At 27.5% G+C, this 20,274-nt stretch overlaps 5 protein-coding genes across 5 annotated transcripts; 1 reads left to right on the top strand and 4 right to left on the bottom strand.

Annotated features, from left to right (window-relative positions):
* Nucleotides 1-1,495: 1,495 nt before the first annotated feature.
* OCT59_006121 (uncharacterized protein) lies at nucleotides 1,496-2,676 on the top strand (the record flags this gene model as incomplete). The annotated part of the gene is made up of 3 exons (XM_025334160.2): nucleotides 1,496-2,324; nucleotides 2,437-2,576; nucleotides 2,662-2,676. The coding sequence occupies 3 exons, from the start codon at nucleotides 1,496-1,498 to the stop codon at nucleotides 2,674-2,676; spliced, it is 984 nt and encodes a 327-aa protein (XP_025166269.1).
* A 4,015-nt stretch (nucleotides 2,677-6,691) lies between these two features.
* On the bottom strand, nucleotides 6,692-8,322 carry OCT59_006120 (uncharacterized protein; the record flags this gene model as incomplete). Its single annotated transcript, XM_066141053.1, has 5 exons — nucleotides 6,692-6,706; nucleotides 6,784-6,917; nucleotides 7,027-7,144; nucleotides 7,210-7,343; nucleotides 7,422-8,322. The coding sequence occupies 5 exons, from the start codon at nucleotides 8,320-8,322 to the stop codon at nucleotides 6,692-6,694; spliced, it is 1,302 nt and encodes a 433-aa protein (XP_065997885.1).
* Nucleotides 8,323-11,160: 2,838 nt separating this feature from the next.
* Nucleotides 11,161-13,073, bottom strand: OCT59_006119 (uncharacterized protein). Its single transcript, XM_025322433.2, has one exon. The coding sequence runs from the start codon at nucleotides 12,754-12,756 to the stop codon at nucleotides 11,362-11,364; it is 1,395 nt and encodes a 464-aa protein (XP_025166271.2). The 5' UTR covers nucleotides 12,757-13,073; the 3' UTR covers nucleotides 11,161-11,361.
* A 1,797-nt stretch (nucleotides 13,074-14,870) lies between these two features.
* On the bottom strand, nucleotides 14,871-15,254 carry OCT59_006118 (uncharacterized protein; the record flags this gene model as incomplete). Its single annotated transcript, XM_066141052.1, has 1 exon — nucleotides 14,871-15,254. The coding sequence occupies one exon, from the start codon at nucleotides 15,252-15,254 to the stop codon at nucleotides 14,871-14,873; it is 384 nt and encodes a 127-aa protein (XP_065997884.1).
* A 241-nt stretch (nucleotides 15,255-15,495) lies between these two features.
* On the bottom strand, nucleotides 15,496-17,226 carry OCT59_006117 (uncharacterized protein). Its single transcript, XM_025311998.2, has one exon. The coding sequence runs from the start codon at nucleotides 17,095-17,097 to the stop codon at nucleotides 16,012-16,014; it is 1,086 nt and encodes a 361-aa protein (XP_025166272.1). The 5' UTR covers nucleotides 17,098-17,226; the 3' UTR covers nucleotides 15,496-16,011.
* Nucleotides 17,227-20,274: the final 3,048 nt, after the last annotated feature.

Raw genomic sequence — 20,274 nt, 5'->3', positions numbered from 1 at the left:
AAATGTATAGTTAACAATATTACAACTTTACGCTATTTGAGGGATAACATCTTCTACCGAATCATTGATTCATTTATCCTACAGAAAGGATTGCCGGCAAATAAATTATCTTGAATGAATGTAATTTAATTGGTGAATATTTACTGAGTATGTTAAATTTAATTTTATTTTAATATAAATTTAAAAAAAATCATTTTTTTTTATAAAAATGAATAATAAAAATTGGATCGGCCTAGATAATCGATCAAACTTTTACGTTTTTTAAAAATTTTTTAACCAAAATGATTTTTTAAATTTCTATAAACTTTTTTTTTTAAATTTTATAATGAAAAACAACTTTTTTAACTTTTTAATCGAAAAAATCCATTTTTTTAAAAATTTTTTTTAATTTTTTTTCACAAAATAAAAACATCGATTTTTTTTTTTGATGAGAAAAAACTAATTTTTAAAATTTTTCTTTTAATGAAAAAAATACGACTTTTTTAAAATTTTTTTTTTTTAACACTAATTTTTTAACGAAAAATAACAATAAAGTGATTTTTTTTAAATTTTCTAACAATAAAATATTATTAATTAAAACTCTATTAAAACAATTTACTCAAGCAACTAATAAGAGTTTAAGAAATAGATTTCTGGATTTCGCTTCATATTTATTATTCAATGAAAATTTTAGATCAAAACGAAGCTCCTAATAACCGTGATGGATTAGATGAAAAAAGAAGTCAAATCTTTAGCAGAATTTTATGGTAGAGCTAAGTGTGGAAAATGGTATGCAACATCACTTGTGTTTTCGATTTATTGATGCATTATATCGTATTTTTAATAATAATAATATTATTATTTTCGTGATCAGTTTCCTAACATTAACTTACTAGAGTAAAGCGAAATACTTGGCATTTGAAAAAAATTTTGTGCTCATCGAAAATTTTCGTACATAACTTTCGATGCATGATATCATATTTTTAATAATAAATATTATTATTATCGTGATCAGTTTTCTAATTTTAAAAAAAAATTTCTGCACATCGAAAATTTTTGCGCACATACTACGTTACAAAATGTGCCGTGTGCACATAACTTTTAATTCAGATTTTATATCAATAATGTAGCAAGTCATGTTATAGAAATCGTATTCGTCAGGAGTATATTTACGGTGAGTATATTTACGGTATGTACTACAAGTGTCAAACTAACCGGTAGTGTTACGGTGGTATTACGGTTGTAAATTACAATTACAACAAACTGATACACAAAGTGAAAAACATTCTGCGCATGTAGAAGAAATAAATACAACTGCAAGTTTTCGCTATTGTAATTTTACTAAAAAAGGAAATAGTATTATAAATTAATATTAAATTTTCTGTTTAAAGAAAGATCTTCGCAAAATTCAAAAAGTTTAAATATACGTGTTGTTTAAAGAACATTTATATAGAAATAATTATAATATCTCGAGGACACTAAGTTTACATTTTCTTTCCCCGCTGTCAAGTGAACTATGAAAAATTTTGTCGTTTTATTATTCTTGATTAATGTATCATTCGTATCCGGCGCTCCAACTCTATGCAACAACATAGTTCAAAGCGTTTCACAAGTCGCTTACTCAGATTATTTATCCTTCTCTGGTGGTTTATTTTTGACTTTCTTCTCAAATCCTTCCAAAAATGATCAATCTTTTTTTGCCAAATTAAAAAGATTTTTAATACGAACTGCAGTTATACAATTTATGGCAATATTGTCTCTTATGACTTTCATGACGACCAGATTCTTCACGTTGAATAATTTAGTATTGCCTGAATTTCTTAGGGTATGTTCTCTCGCCATGTATGGTTGCTGCGGTGTGATGACTTTGACTCATTTTATAGGAAGAAATATGATATCAATATGTTCATGCAATGCACACACAACAAGATTTTTTCGCATTGTAACTCGAGCTGTTATCTTTATTCCAATCTATGTTATTCAAATGATTTTTCAAGTCTACTTGAAAAACCATTTTCCATCAACTGGATACATGTTTGCATTTCAATGGATTAGCATTCTTTCTATATTATTTGCCATTCCATTGTGCATCTTAATTATTATTGAAAAATTATTTTGGTCTGTAAAATTATTATACATTTTCATATATCCTTTTGTATTTCAAATTTATCTACACGTCGGATATGTATGTTTTTTTTTATATTGCGATGAAGACTTTATATCGTCAGCGTTGTTGCTAGCCAGCGGTTTTGCACTAGGTAATGTTCTTAAAAGTGCTTTTTACTTGATCTTTCCAAGAAATATATGGGAAACTATTCCAGACAGAGCAAGGACGAAGGATAACTGTAAGTTCAAAAAAATACTTGCATTTCTTTTTATAAAACAGAAGTGCCAAGATAATGTGGTATCAGAGCGAGTAAAATAAGAACGCTAACATTCTCTGCACTGTTTTTTTAGATAACGCAAATCCAAATAGCAGTTATGATGAGTTGTCATTCTCCAAAGGAGAAATCCTTGAAAATGCTAATGATAATGGTAAATGGTGGCTACTAGCAAGGAACCAAAATGGCGAAACTGGTTTTGTCCAAATTAATTATGTAAGTTTATATAACTCAGCACATCTCTTCTTTTATGAATAATTTTGGGAAACTAACGTCTTTTATCGCATTACATTATAAAAAGCTACAAACTATCTAGCAAGAACGATACAATAAAGTGTAAAAAATAACGGAGGTTCTCGCCAGTTTTTGATTATTTTTGTATATTATTATTTTTTAATTAATTAATTTAGACAGATAAATTTTTGTAAACATGTAAAAAGCTACTTTCTTTGTTTAACATAACCTTTCAAAGCAGAGAGAAAATATAATTTAAACTTGAAATTTCAAATCATATTACATATATGATATTATATATATAATCAATTATAATTATTGTAATTCTAATTTCGGTCATATTTTAATATACAGTGCCTATAATTTAATACAGCTATTGCGCAAATGTACTTCTATGTAATTTTTTTTTTTATTAATTATAATTAACCTGTCTTTTATGAGTAAAGTTGTTCCTTAAGTTGAATTATATTTACTCTAAAAATCATATGAAATTTTAATAAAAATTGATTGGTATATCATAAGTTTCATTTGAAAAAATAGAAAATTTTAGGTATTATTGCAACGTTAAAATAATATGTTTTATTATACTTTATTTTTTAAATAAAATTATTTAAAATATATTATGTATTATAAAATTTCGTAAAAATCAATGAAATAATTAACAATAAATTCAGTGTTGTACATTTTTGATGTCCGCAATGGTTGTCCCGGACTATTCTGTAACTTAAAAAACTACTAGACATTTTTTCTGAGCACCGATCGTAGTAAATTTCTTTTTGTGTCACCTGTCCCGGACATTGTCCCGTGAAAACACTGAATTTATTATGCAAATTTGACTGGCTTGCCGATCATTTGCAGATTATTACCAAATTATTTAACTGTTAACCAAATTTTTTAGTGTATTAACGATCCTAAAAAATGTTTAAAGGTTTTATTTGTATGTTTTTAACCTTTTTTTATAGATCATAATTTGTTCTTTAGTTAAAAATTTATATCAATTAATAAATATCAAATTTTCTCTTAAACTTGTGTAATTTATTAGCAATCTCATTAATTTTGAATAATTTGCAATAATATATTTAAAATTACGACAAGTAATTCTATTTAATTAAAATATTAAAGTATTATAAAAAAATTTAATTTAATGTTGTAATAATACCTAAAATTTCTATATTCCTCATTTTTCAAGCAAGATTTCAATCAATTTTTATTAAAATTTCGTATAATTTTCAAAGTATAATTCAAATTGGGGACAACTTTTACTTATATATACCATAAAAATATGGGTTGATTAATAAAAAAAAGTTTTTATATAGAAGTACATTTGTGCAATGATTGTACCAATTTATAGGTGACACTTTTTTCTGGGCACTGTAGATATATATCTTAAAAAAGTCAACATTAAATCTATTTTATGTTATGCCTTACATACATCTATACAGTCTCTATTTTCATATTATTAAAATGTAGGTGAAATCAAAATTCAAAATCGAAACTTTTCATCTTTCAGTGATAAAATCCAAAACTTTTTTTTTTGAAGGGTCGTCACTGAAAAGCTTTAAAGAGTCTGCATTTTAAAATACTTCAAACCTAACCCACTATCTTAATATTTATTATAATTTTACTGAAGCTATAAATATCGGCTTTCGTCCTTGTAAAATTTCAGGAGCTAGACAAGATAAAACACTACGTATCTTAATTATGATTATAATCTGCAGGTTCACATAATCATTAAATACTAATATTAATATGTATAGCAAATGTATGTATATATTGAAGGGAGGAGAGCATCGGTGTATATGGAGTATTTAGGTTTATCTCATTGTGTATGGCGTAGACACCGATGGATTTTATACTTTTTTATACTTTTTTTATACCGGTGGAATAATTTACAAAAAAATTCATCGATGTATACATAATACCGATGGAATAAATAGTACGTATTGTATATACAGCATATGTAAATAAAATAATGAATAGGGAATTAGAAAGCTTATTTTGATTTTGTAATAATAATTTCTTTCTTGTTCTGATGCACTTTTTAGTATAAGAAGTAGTATCTGGAGCTAGAACATTGCTAAAAAAACACAAAATAAATATAGAAATGGTAAAAATGTCCAAGTATTATTTATTTTATTTACTCTTAAGCTAGTGTTCGTATGCATTTTGACCCGATAAACCGCGAATATCCGGATAAAAACCGTGGTTTTATCCGTATTTCATCCGGATTGCAGATAGGTCTTCATATAATAAATGATTTTATATTAAATTTAAGGCTAAAAATTTTTTTTATTTGCAAAAAAAAAGAAAAAATCTTAATAAGACTGCGTTCCTTAAAAAGACCGAGCGACGGTCTTATTGTATACGATGCAGGACCGAAAGACCGCAGTCCTACAAGACGTAATAAAATTTCAGCATTGTTTAACATTGTGAAAAAATTTTCAATTTGGGGCGAGCAATATATATCAAATCTTACCCGGGTTTATTATATATATTTATTGATCAGTAGAAATATAAATTTCACTCTAGACTTTTTTTCATTTATTTTATTATCACAGTTTTCAGAATTCTGTATACGTTATAATTACTTGATGATTATGATTACAGGACAATTACTGGACAATTACTGAGTGATTACGATTATAGGACGATTATAGGATGATTATAGGACAATTACGGGACAATTACCAGACAAAATTGTCCGGTTTTTGTCCAGTAATCGTCCTGTAATCATAATCTCATAATCTTTTTTATTAGATGACCTGCAGGGGGGTAGCACAATTTTGAAAAGCGCAATAAATTAAAATTTTTTGGGTTATCATGAAGAAATTTTTTATTTTATTAGAATATGAAAATAAAAATTTTTGATATAAAAGTAGATAATAATTATGATATACGTATACGTCAAATTATCAAATTTTCGTTGCTTTAAAAATAATATGCGTTACCAAATTTTTTGAACGAATTTATATGTACTGTACATAATAATGAGTCATAGTTATAATGAACAATTCTTTTCATTTTTAACTTGTAAATCGACATTATATACTAGTGTTAATACAGTAAGTACATCAAATCAAGTTGTTAACAAAGATCCAACGAAGGAGCTAAACACATAAACATGTGTGAAATTATCAATTTACGTTTTAAATTTTTAATTACTCCAAGTTTAGATAATTCAAAAAATGATTTATTTATAAGGTGATATAAATAATAGACTTATTTGTTGTTAATTAAAAAATTTTTCGGAATGTGATATTTATTAAATTCATTCATTTTTTAGGTTATGTTTGCATCATAAACCGTTGTTCCATTTAAGGAATATAGTAACTTGGACTCAAGATCAAAAAAACAAATAATTATATAATGATTAGAAAATGGGATTGTTTGATACTTTATATTGCTTAAGATATGCGCTTTATTTTACATTGCAATAGGGACTTGAAACAAGAAAGCGATCAATTCATTGTGATTTACTGTACATATTGGTAATATATTAATATTTTGACGGGATGCAGTAACTGACATGAGATCATGTAAACCTACAAATTATAATCCGTTAGAAAACGCCAAAATTAAGATACGTGCGTGACGTTTTAACTTGTTTAGCTCCTAAAATGGGCTGAAATTTTACAAGGACGAAATTTTACGTTATCAAAGCTGCCGAAATTTATAGTTTCGGTATAATTATAAATATCAGGGCCATTCAAGGGTAGGGTTTAAATATTTTAAAATTTTTAAAATGCATACTCTTTAAAGCTTTTCAATATCGACCCTTTGAAAAGCTTCAATTTTGATGAATTTTTTGTTTTGATCATTTTTAATTGTATGAAAACAGAGACTGTATAATAGATGTAAGGCATAACGTAAATAAATTTAATATTTGCTTATGTATGTGTATTAGATCGTTCCTAACTAATTCTTTTTTAAACATGTGACCAAAATTAATTGAATTTATATCTAAATCCCATTTTGAAGAGTTATATTAAACAAAGAAAGTAATCTTTTGTATATTTATCGTTCATCTGTCTCAATTAATTAATTAAAAATAATAAACTAACATACAAAATCAAAAACTGAGTATCGTTCTTGGCTTCTTAGACGAGTCGTAGCTTTTTATGATGTAATGTGATGGAAGGACGTTAGTTTCCCAAAAATATTCATAAAAAAACTTGGGTTATAAACTTACATAATTGCTTGGTGCTATTCCAGTTTCTCCATCGACATTTTTTGCTTGCCACCACCTACCATTATGATCAGCAATTTCAAGGATTTCTCCTTTAGAGAATGAAAGCTCACTATTGTCATTCGGATCTGCGTCATCTAAAATAGTGCAGAGAATGTAAGCGTTCTATTTTACTCGCTCTGAATATAGCACTTCTGTCTTAAGTCCTTTGCTCATAAGAAAATACAAATGTTTTTTTGAACGTACAATCAAGCAACGCCTTTGCTCTCCGTGTATATTCATTGTTAGCGGGAACCGTGTTACTAACATCATTATCGTCTTTGACAGGGACATCTTCCCAGTTTTCCCTTGGTTTAATTTGCAGCTAGATATTATATGATGTTAGAACATCAAATGCATCAATAATAATCTTCAGAAATGCGAACTTACGTAATTACTTGGTGCTATTCCAACATTACCATCTGCTTTCATTGCTTGCCACCATTTACCCTTATAATCAGCAATTTTAAGGGTTTCTTTTTTAGAGAATGACAGCTCATTATTGTCATCCGGATTCGCTTCGTCTAATAAGCAATGCAAAGATACTCATTAGCCTCTCTCTTCAAAAGGAAATATTATTTTTTTTTTTTAAATGTACGTACAGTCATACAATGCCTTAGCCCTGTACGCATAAGTGGCAGGGTCACCGTTATTGGGAATGTTGTTATAATTATTATCTTTGTCTGGAACAGCTTTACATTTTTTTCTTGGGAAGATCAAGTAATAAGCACTATGAAGAACATTACCCAATGAAAAACTGCCGGATAACAACAACGCTGACGATAAATAACCTTCATCGCAATATAAAAAAAAAGATATATATCCAATGTGCAGATATGTTTGAAATACATAAGGATATATAAGAATGTATAATAATTTTTTAATTGCATGTTCTTCTTCAAAACAATATAGGATACAAGACAATGGAATGGCAAATAATAGAGAAAAAATGCTAATCGATTGAAATACAAGCATGTATCCAGAAGATGGATGATTGAATTTCATGTAGACTTGAAAAATCATTTGAATAACGTAGATGGGAACAAAAAATATGGCTCGAGTTACATTGCGATTATATTTATCTACTATACACTGTGTTAAAACAATCACAGCAGCGCAGAAAACATACATGGCGATAGAACTTGATCTAAGTAATTCAGGCATTGCGAAACCATTCAACTTGAAGAATCTGTTCGTCATGAAAGTCATAAGAATCAAAACTGCCATTAATTGTATAACTGCAGTTCGTATTAAAAATCTTTTCAATATGGCAAAGGGAGTTTTATCATATTTGGAAGGATTTGAGAAGAAAGTCAAAAGTAAACCACCTGAGAAGGATAAATAATTTGCGAATGCAACACGTGAAACGCTTTGAACTAATAATGTGTCATTGCTTTGAACTAATGTGTCATTGCTTTGAACTAATGTCACATTGCATAGAGTTGGAGTGCCGGATACGAATGATACATTAATCAAGAATAATAAAACGACAAAATTTTTCATAGTTCACTTGACAGCGGGGAAAGAAAATGTAAACTTAGTGTCCTCGAGATATTATTATTATTTCTATATAAATGTTCTTTAAACAACACGTATATTTAAACTTTTTGAATTTTGCGAAGATCTTTCTTTAAACAGAAGATTTAATATTGTTCGAGCTGATTAGTATATTAATATTTTCTTTTAGTAGAATTACCCTATAAAAACGAAATGTATTAAATTTATTTTAAATTCGTGCTCATGTGTAATAAATGTCTAAAAAAGCACCATTTTGTTTAATTTTTGTTTTTATAATAAGACATAAATCAGATAAAATGGTGCTTTTTTAGACATTTATTTTACATGAGCACAAATTTAAAATAAATTTAACACATTTTGTTTTTATAGGGTTACAATAGTGAAAACTTGCAGTTGTATTTATTTCGTGCAATGCTGCAAAATGAGAGAAGTTAAATTTGTTAATATTTGTGCTCATGTGTAATAAATGTCTAAAAAGCACCATTTTGTTTTTGACATGAATCGGACAAAATGATGCTTTTTTAGACGTTTTTTACACATGAACACAAATATGGAAACGCTCAATTTTCAGAATGGTTTTCACTTTGTGTTTTAGTTTGTTGTAATCTACAACCGTAACACTACCGTAACACTACCGGTTAGATGGGGCCCCGAGCAATATATATATAGATAACAAGAAAGGTCAAAATTTTATAATAGTTCTACGCAAGGTTTTTATTAAGATAAATAAGCAATTTCAATATGTGACTTCACGAATTGCCTAAAAACAAGCATATGATCTTATAAAATTTTTTAGTACGAAAGATCACAATAATAAAATTTTCCAATTATTGTCATTTTATTTTTCATTTTATCAATTACTTCGCGATATACAAACCAAATATTCATATTTCTTTTCATTCCCTATTAGCTTAGTATATTACCATCAATTAAAACTTTTGTTTCTGAAATATAATAAACTATATTAGTTGGTACATGATGTCACTAATAGAAATGTTTTAATAATCATTCTTTTGATCAAAATTTTACAATTTATTTTTTATAGTTAACGACGATCTCATTAAGAATTTTAATAATTAAATATTGTCCAATTTATCCAAAAAATAAAGAAAAATAAGCAATCATAACATATTTCTGAAACATTTAATAATAAAATGAAAGAAAATGAGTTAGAAAAATTTTTTTTTTTTTTTATTAAATTGATTTCCATGAGGAATTTTTTTACCAAAAAAATTCAAATTATATTTCAATTACTATAACATTCCCCTAATAACATTTTTTACCGGAAAAGATTTTCCATTACAATAGAAAACTATAACTAGGAAACGGAAACCAATGTAAATCCGGAGCGAAAAAATGATAAAACTCCGATTTGCGATTTCATTGGATGATATCACGTGAGGGGACAGAGAAACTCACGTGATCGATCATTTTCATCCGACATCCGGACAATAATAACTAGGAAACGGGAACCGTTGTAAGTCCGGAACGAAAAACTAAAATTTGCCGATTTCATTGGGTGACGATCACGTGGCGGACAGAGAAACTCACGTGATCGATTTTTTTTTCATAGTGCGTAGACATATATTGTCCTTCGCTTCGCTCCGGACAATAAATGGGGAATGAGAAATTCCAATAAAAAGTTTTCGCATCAATTTTGTACCAAATATATATCCATAAGTTATGCACTATACAATGAGCCCATTTGGCACAAAATTTGATTGTATTTATTTTAAGCTTATTCAAGTTGTAGTCAGCTTTAAGCTATTTTTGTACATAAATTTATACCATTTTTATATCTAAATTTGTGCTAAATAAGTCTGTATATGAGCCATTTTTTTATATGAAGTTATATTAAATATATAGCCATTTTGAATATAAATTTGTATTATAATTATGTGACTTAATAACGGTTTCCGTTTTCTTAGTTTAAAGAAATTCGTGGTTCATCATATGTGATCGAATATGCAATAAAGAAATGCGTGCATTTCAATACTGCGGTAGTTCATTCCAGCTTCGATCTAGAGTTTCATATGATGCAATACTTAAGATCATGCTTCATTTACACAAGAATAAATAGAATAAAGTATATGTTTATTTGTACTATATTCCTTAATCTAAAAATATCAGTACGTCAAAATAGCATGATCTTATTTGTGATGTAAACTAGTTATAGTACGTTTTCCTATTTTTTTTAAAAAGTATTCGCTGGTTCACTTTGGTTGAAGTTAAACCTAAGCGATGATTCATAACAAACTTATCAGAATCTCTATCAAATTTTAGTTCCGTTGAAATATAATTGTTATTATTGTTCAGTTGATTAAGAATATACGGACAATACAGTATATATATGATCCTGATCAAAAAAAATAGTGTTAATTTGAAAATTAACCTGATTTGAAAAATGTAAAAGCGAAATAATATGTTCTACTATTCTAAATCGTAAATTGTAACCAACCGATCAATTGTTAAACAGGAATTTTTAATTGGAATGTTGGTACATGAATATTTTTGTAAAAATAAAATACAATAAATACAAAAAAAAAAATTTGATTGATTTGAATTTCGGTTCAGTACCAGTCAGTATATGATATAAGAATAAAATGCATGTGAATGCACGTGATATTTTGATCACTAGCTTACATACAATTTACATAATTATTATCAAAGAAATTCCCATACCGTTTGTAAACAAACAGAAACGTAGGCATTGTACTTTTTGTATGAAAATATACAATTTTGTATAAGTGTAGTTTATAACCTTTTTTGTAATGTGATAGATACCATTGATTCAAATTTGAAAAAATTTTGGGACTACAGTTTGTAAGAGCATAGCTGACCCGACGCATGCTTACTCCAACATACATATACATATACACACATTGAACTTCCAGAGAGCTAATACTTTATTAATAATTTTCAGCAGTTCACAGCATGAAATAAATATCAATACATAACTACAATATGAAAATAAAAATATACATAATTTCTATGAATCTACACAGGTTATATGAAAATCAACTTTTAATCCGTTCTTAGTTCGTATTCTCTTTCTATCCATTTTTCTTTGTTATTCATAGGACCCCATTTTTCGTCATATTTATACTCATACATATTATTCATCATATCCGAATAACATAAAAGTAATCTTTTGTCCCAAGAATTTGTAATCATATTCCAATTCTGATCAGCAAATTGATCGAGATCTTGTCTTGAAAGGAACTCTCTCCTTTGGAATAAGTATCTATCATCCGCATACTGAACAATTCTATCCAAAAACTTTTTAAATTCACCTTTAGGATTGAATTTTAGATTAAGTGTTTCGAGTATTTCATTAATAAAATGTTGACAATTACGATTTAATGGATCATAATAATAATTCCTATTCCAATAAACGCATTTTTGGGCAATGATTTGTAATTTATTAGAAGGAACAACGCCAATTTTCAAAACAAAATATAGTAACATTCTCATAAAGTTTATAATGGTGGAAAATAAATTTTGCATATAGTGTTGCCAATCCTGCAAGAAAGTATTAGTTGAATGATTAAATTCTTGACTAAAATTTGAATCGTAATTGATACGAATATGTGCAATCTTCTCATATATTTTATTTGTGTTGATCCTTGGATAAATAAGATGAGGACCAGCATCACCAGTTCCCCATTCAAGAACAATTCCATCTATCTCTAATCCAACGTGGAACATTCCATATTTGTTTTTAAACACATAATTTGCTAAAAATCGAAGAAATGAGCTGTCTGAACGATTATCTGAAAGCTTTTCAATAAACAAATAAACATTGAATTTGTCAGCTTCTCTTCTGCGTTGCAATAGACCATTTACCAAATCCCTCCCATCTTCCTCACTTGGAATAAAATTATTTCCTTGAAGGCGATCTAATCGCCGCAAATCTCTATTTATTTTATTCAAATGATCGTCGTCATAGAAGAGTTTGAGATGCTGGTCTAGAAATTTTGTTTCATCTCCAAGACTAAATATCAATTCATTAAGTTTCTTCTTCCCAAGTGAATTATAAATTTCTTCATCTTTTAATTTGTCTTTAATTTTCATATACCAACTAATAAAACTATAGTCGCTTGAACTGTCGTCGCTTGAATTGTCGTCGCTTGAATTGTCGTCGCTTGAACTATCGTCGCTTGAATTGTCGTCGCTTGAATTGTCGTCGCTTGAATTGTCGTTTAAACCATCGTTTGAACCGTTGCTTGCTGGAGTGCTCTTTGACCTACTGTTGCTCGTTGGAGTGCTCTTTGAACTACTGTTGCTCGTTGGAGTGCTCTTTGAACTACTGTTGCTCGTTGGAGTGCTCTTTGAACTACTGTTGCTTGTTGAAGAGCTCTTTGAATTACTATTGCTTGTTGAAGTGCTCTTTGTGCTACTACTAAATAAGTTGCCCATACTTTATCGTAGTATAGAAAACAGCTACTGATTTCTTCCTATTTGGTATTGGCTTTGTACTTTGTAAAAATGTAATACAGTGTACGAATAGAGATAATTTCTATGGAGTAGTGTCTAAATGATCATCGAAACACTTGCCCAGTATATTCTTTTTTGGTTAGATTTTACTAGACAAATTAGGAAAATAAAACTTCGAAAAATTTATATTCTTCTATTATAGATTTTAGATTATATAGATAATTATGATTATGGATTCATAAATTTATTCTTAATCTTAATCCTACTTGATTTGATTATAGATTATAGAGTAGGCCCCTATTTCTCTTTTTTATCGAATTTGCACCTTATAAATAATTTTTCTCAAAAAAAAAAAAAAAAAATGAATATTGATAAACATTACATCATGAGAAATGATTACCTCATTTTTACTCATAAAATGTATTAATAAAATATTATTTATTCGTGAACGTGAAAATAGTTTTTATTATATAATATTATGTAAAAAAATTACTTAATAATTAATATTTTTCTTGTTATTACTGTATAAAGAAATGTGTATTATGCCTGCGCCTGATTTGTCCTGTGATTGTATAATTAAAAGATGTTGATTGGCGGATTACTAATGTTGCTGTTACTTACTTACTTATCTTTATTTAGTAATATTAAAGCTACGGCTAAATTTTTTTTAATGCATTTTTTCTTATACGTCTAAGTTTTTTTATCGCAGGATGTAGCAATGAGACGTTTAGATTACCCGTATAAATAATTTTTGAATTGTGCAGCGTGTGATTCATCTGCACCTGACTATGCCATAATTTTATAGTTCTTCTTTCGGGCAATTTGATCGGCAGATTTCATCTGATTACTAATGCGCAAAAAAATTTTTTTAAAGTTCCCATTACTAATACTAATAAGAAATAGATCATTACACTGTCTTTAGTAATTATAACAATAAATCACTTGATCACTTTAATTAAATAAAACGATTTTTTTTTTGCTTTTCGGTAACTGGCATTTTGGCTAATACTAATAAAGTATAATAAGTAATTAATGTTAACTCTTTTTAAAAGCAGATCGATAAACCGGGTTAGTGTATTTTTTTTTGTAACAATAGATCGGTGTTTAATAGGAATTTTTTTTGTAATAGATCAGATCAGTATATTGGAAATTTTCTTTTCTGTAACAATATATCGATATAATGTAATTTTTTGAGATATAAAATTTTTTAATCATATTAATTATGTACAGAATTTTTTTTTGTAATGAATCTGCAAACATTAATTCCATAATACCGTAATAACTCTTTTTTTTCGTGATTTTCGTGACAATAAATTTTACATTGATTTTCCTATTGATATAACACATCTTCTATTTATTTTTCTAAATAGTTTTTAAAAACCGATTTTAGTTTATTCCCATTAAATTCTAAGAATTTTATTTTTTTAGTATTTTTAGTATTTTCTTATTACTGATTTTTTTTCTATTTTAGTTTTAGTATGTTTTTTATATTTATCGATAATAATTTCTTTAGTAATTTTCTGATATTCTTTTCCTTTTATATTATTATCAATATTTTCTTTTTTAATACCCGATTTTTTCTTAGTAATGTTTTAAATTTTTAGTAAGCATTTTTTCAAATTTTTTTTTACTCCCGATAACAATAGGCCGGAGGGACGTTTTTTTAACAGCTTCGGTAAAATTTTTTTTTGATGATGATTTTTTTTTCGACCATATTGTATCTCTTTTTTTTAATCATATTGTATCTCTCATAATAATAGGCCTTTCTTTCATTTATTTTTTATTTTTTTTTTCATTTAGTAATTTTATTATTATTATTTTTTTAACAAATTATTTTTTTTTAACGATAGATCGTTCAGTAAATTTTTTTTTTATATTCAGAAATTTTTTTTTAACAACAGATCGGATTTTTTTCATTAGAAATTTTTTTTTATTTTTTTAAAAAAAAATTTTTCCAACAATAGATCGGACTTTGCCCTTTCTTTATGTTCGGTAACTGACATTTACAAATATTAGTGGTTTTAGTTAGTTCCGGTTATAAAAAAAATTTTTTTTTTTTTTGCTTCCCAGTAACTGGCATCATTCTAATAATACTATTAAGTAATGGTTCTATCGATTTTTTTAGTAATAACAATAGGCTTTGGTGATCCCTTATATTCATCAGCGGGAAGATTTTGAATTACTGCTGCAATTTTCATTAGATTTACGTATGCATCTGCAAGTGTAGAATTAGCCGCTTCAACTGGAAACAATACTTCTGAAAGATGCTGCATATCGCTAAAAAATCCCCTACTATGAAGAATTGTTAAAATAGCTGGAGTTGTAATAACTTCAGAATGGTTATCTCGAATATCCTCTAAGCAATTTTTGAGTCGTACAATCGAAGAAACACATTCATGTACAGTTGTCCACCTAGTTTCAACATATGTTTTGAGACCACCACCACTTATTTTATGTTGTTTAATCTTTTCTTTCAACATTGCTGCAGCTTTATGAGATTTTTTGAATAAGCAAACAAGAGATGCACGAATAAACATTAAACAAAAAAATGGGCAAATTTCTATTATGGTAATTTTTCATTGACATACTTTATAGTATTAAGTAAAATGTTTATCCAACATACAAAAAAAAAGAAGAACCATAATGAAAACTTCCATTTAAATAAATTACTAATGTGTTTTTATAGAAAATACACGAGTAAAAATTAAGAAATTAGAATTTTTACATTTTATAAAAAAAAAACTTGATTTTTTGCATTTTCGTTTATTTACAATCTACAATCTATTACAAATTTAACGTATTACAATTTAATTATGTATTACAACTTTGATTACGTATTACTTGATTACGTATTACAACTTTATTACAGCATTTTCGTAATTTTGAGTCGTAATTCGAAACTAGAGTTGCAACCAAGTTGTAATCCAGAATGTTCGTAATTGCCACCAACCTTAATTACATTTAGTCCACTATAGAGGGCTTTAGAGTGAAATTCGTGATCACACTACAAAAAATAATATAGCAACTATCTGTCGTACAGATTTTCCAATTGATAATTTGTGTCTTAATTTTTATTTTCCATCGCACAAATTGAACTTCAATGTAACAAACATTTTATCAATTTTCAGTGGCTCACAGCATGGAAATAAAATGTTAATACATTCATACCGGTGACAAAAAAAAATAAAAGACTTTTATGAATTTATTTTCAGTCATGCAGTATATTCGGTCAACCTTTTAATCTGTTCTCACTAGTGCATATTCTCTTTCATCCCATTCTAATTTGTTTTTTATAGGACCCCATTTTTCGTCATGATTATTCTCATACATATTATTCATCATATCCGAATAACATAAAAGTAATCTTTGATCCCAAAAATTTGAGATCTTCATCCAATTCTGATTAGCAAATTGGTCGAGATCTTGTCTCGAAAAAAACTGTTTCTCTTGGAACAAGAATCTATCATCTGTATTCTTGATAATTCTATCCAGAAACTTTTCAAACTCGCCTTCAGGATTGAATTTTAGATCAAGTGCTTCGAGCATTTCATCAATAAAATGTTGGCAATTACGAGATAATGGACTGTAATAAAAATTCTTATTCCAATTAACACATTTTTGTGCAATTATTTGTAATTTTTTTGAAGGAACAACGCCAATATTTGGTTCAAAAAATAGTAACTTTCTCATTGCGTCTAAGAGGTTAAATTCTTGACTAAAATATGAGACGCGAATATGTGCAATCTTCTCATATAATCGATCTGTGTTGACCCTTGGATAAATAAGATGAGGACCAGCGTCACCAGTGCCCCATTCTAAAATAATTCCATTTATCTCTAATCCAACGTGAAACATTCCATATTTGTTTTTAAACAGAGAATTTGCTAAAAATCGAAGAAATGGGCTGTCGGAACGATTATCTGAAAGCTTACTAATAAATAAATAAACATTGAATTTATCAGATTTCCTTAGTTCTTCCTCGCTTGTAATATTTCTATTTTTTTGAATGTCATCTAATTTCCGCAAATCCTTAGTGATTTGTTTCAAATGATTATCATCAAGCCTGAGATATCGATTTAGAAATCTTGTCTCATCCCCAAGACTGAGTATCAATTCATCAAGCCCCTCCTCTTTAAATGAATTACAAACTTCCCCGTCTTTTAATTTATCTTTGATTTTATTATACCAAGTTAAACTATCGTTTATTGGCTTGTTTTTTGAACTATTGCTTTCTGAATTGTTGCTTGAACCGCTGTTGCTTGCCGCCGAAGTCGCCGAAGTCGCCGAAGTGAACTTTGGAGTGCTACTAAAATTGTTGCCCATACTTTAGTTCATGAAAGAAACTGTATGAGTATGAGTATGAATGAATATGAGAATAGGGAGGAGGAGGAGATAGGTGAGGATGAATCAACTTCAACGAATAAAAGTTGTTTAAATACAACTTCATATTATGATAATAAACAATATTTTCCACGCCATTTTATATTAATTTAGACATTGATTATTATTTCAGCGATTCCGACAAAAAATTATGTAATTATTAATTACTAATTAAAAAAATTTTTTTCAATCGGTAGATCAGGTTGTATTACAAGTAATATCTGAAAAGATTCTTCCTTTCCTTTATTTAATTCAAATCAGATTGTTCGACATTAATGGAATGTTTTTAAATCTATATCTATAAAAAAAGCATTGTGCGACCGTGACGTTAAGACTACCCTGCATAAAAAGGTGGATTTAAATTGGATCGTCCAGCATCATGTGTCTGATGTATCTGCGCCCTGTGCTACAGATTGTTATATAGGATTCGGAGTGGCGCATCATTTGACATTGATTAGCAGCAATACAATTTTGAATTAGGCTGCATAAATGATTGGCGTAAAAACAAATTATAGCAACTAATCCAATTAGTAATTGTAATATAAAATATTAAGCTATAATCGTAACAATGAAATTCTTCACATTGTCTTTTTAGAAATCGTCATTGTTTTCTTAAAAAAAATTTGCTTTTTAGATTTTCCCATATGACGAATTTTCTTTTTTTTTTAAAAAAATATTTTTCAGTTTCTGAATTTTCCCACATAACGAAAAAAAAATCCCTTTCTTTTAAAAAAAATACATCTTTTCTTTTACATTTAATTTTTAATTTCTAAAGGGAATTGAACATTTCTAATAACAGAAATACAGGTATTTATTAACTATGCAAAAAACCAAGAAAAAACCAAAAAAATAAAGTCTTTCTTTTTTTAGGTTTCAGTGGTTTTCTTGGTTTGTCTTCAGACGCATGGAAATTTGGTAAGGAAGGAATTAATACATTTCTTTTAATCAAACATTTCTAACAGTTTGATTTTTCATTTTTTTAGATGACTGAATAAGGAATAATTTATACACGAACAGAATTGTGGTGAGTATTTTTACTTTTAAAAATTTTTAACAAAAAATTTTATATGGTTTGTTCGTGATTCTGGACGTGTGAAATTTTAGTAGGTTCTTTTAAAATGCTTCTTTTAACATAATGTTAGTTAATGAAATGTTTACTAATGTTTATTTTTGCATTCTGTAGGGTGGCTCTTTGGGTCTTTCCAGACATGGAATTTGTAAGTGTTTTTCATTAATTTTTTTATTTCTTAATGAAATGAAACATTAACTAACATTTCGTGTTCTATATTTTGTAGTTTAGACAGTACTGCAACACCTGGGACAGATGTAAATTTTGGTAAATAAAATTTTCCTAACATTATTTCTTTAATGAAACATTATTGATGTTTCATTCTTTTCTTGTTTTTAGTAGATGATCAATTTTTTGAGAACTTTAGGTAAGTTCTGAAATGAATTTTAAACTTTAAAAAAATGTCACTAATTTAACTTTTTTTTTGTAGGGAACAACCCTTTTCTCTTTTTAGGTTTTGGTGGTGCCTTTCAGAGTGAAGGTTAATTTGAATTATATCTTTAATTTTTTTAAAAAAATTCTTTTTTGTAATTACTAATCATTTTTTCTTTTCTTTTTTTAAAGTTTGGTACCTTTTTTTAGGTCTAATGATTCTTTGGATGTTTTTTTTAGGTTTGCCCGGCTTCCTAATGAATCACTATAACTATTATAATAACTATTATATAATAAAAAATGTATTGCATATTATTTATATTTTATTATTATTTTATTTTGTCAATGTAATGTAAAATCACTTGTCATACACAGCCTATGATTCCCTATTTACCACAAAATTCCAAATTAATGCTAATAACCATTCTAGACTTTATATAACAGCTTAGCAGAAAGGTATCTGATTTTCATAATTTTAATTAGCTAGGCCCGGGAATCCAGCTAGTTATTAATAAATTATTGTTAATTGTTCTAACCTATTTTCGTTAGTTTAGGTTTGGTTGAAGATCAAATTAATGCCGGTGGATTAATAATTGTATAAACATCATGTGAAATGTATCACGTTCGATGTTTAGGAGGAATGTGTTTCCTTCAAAGAAAAGATTTAACCGCACATTTTTTAATCCTAATGCTTTAGATGTTTACATGATATTAAGTAATGATATATATACCTTTTGTCCAGCTCGATAGCGAGTTGGCAACTCAAGTTTTTACATAGTACGAGGAAAATGAATCGATTTTCAATTATATAAAAAATTCGAATCATTAAGGAATCATAAATAATAAGTTTTCGTAAAAATTAACGTGTAAACAAAAGTCCACAATAATAAAAAAAAAACTTTCTAAAACATTGTCAAATCGGTTATGAATGTATTTGCATTTTTAATTTAGGTCCGAATCGATAAATAATTGACATTTTTAATTTATCAAACATCGTTGTTGATCAAAATTTTGTTAAACTAATAATAAACTAATTCCAATCTTTTTAGAAAAGAGAGATGAAGTATTTTTAAACCTTAGAACCTATAACCATAAATATTTATTTAGCTTGATATTATTTTATTATTTTATTTTGTTTTGCCTTTTGTTTTAATACATATTTATGTTACTTAATAATAATTTATTTTTATATTTTAAACATTTAAAATAGTCAACTAGTTCCAATTATTTCAATTATTTGTAGAACTATAGAAATTAAAATGTTCCGTGACTCAAATATGAAACAAGTATTAATAATTTATCAGGTTTGATGTTTATTAAAAAAAATAATGTTAATAAATTATGACTGATCGCTTAGTATCTTATAGAGATAATATGCATTTTTATTTCAAAAAAAACTAAAAAACTGCAAAATAAATACGGTAGCGTATGAACTCTTTAAGTCTTACATAATTTCAACTTAAAAGACGGTGAGTTTTATTGGTGATGATCGATACTCGATCACGCTTGTAATACTGTATAATTTGACCCGCACTATGATAAGTTTGGCCAGCATTAAAATCATTACCGGCTAGTGGAGTAATTAACCTCAATTTTGTCGTACAAATTTTATTTAGTTTTGTTTTTTTCATTTACGTATAATAGAACTTCAATGCAACAATAAGTAATACTTTATTAAT

Source organism: Rhizophagus irregularis, chromosome 14 (genome assembly GCF_026210795.1).
Source record: "Rhizophagus irregularis chromosome 14, complete sequence".
In the NCBI taxonomy this organism is placed as follows: Eukaryota; Fungi; Glomeromycota; class Glomeromycetes; order Glomerales; family Glomeraceae; genus Rhizophagus; species Rhizophagus irregularis.
This window is presented reverse-complemented; position numbering and strand designations above follow the sequence as displayed.

What these genes read in the sequence shown, in the direction of transcription:
- OCT59_006119 (XM_025322433.2), bottom strand. Translation starts at nt 12,756, where the DNA reads ATGGGCAACTTATTTAGTAGTAGCACAAAGAGCACTTCAACAAGCAAT.
- OCT59_006117 (XM_025311998.2), bottom strand. Translation starts at nt 17,097, where the DNA reads ATGGGCAACAATTTTAGTAGCACTCCAAAGTTCACTTCGGCGACTTCG.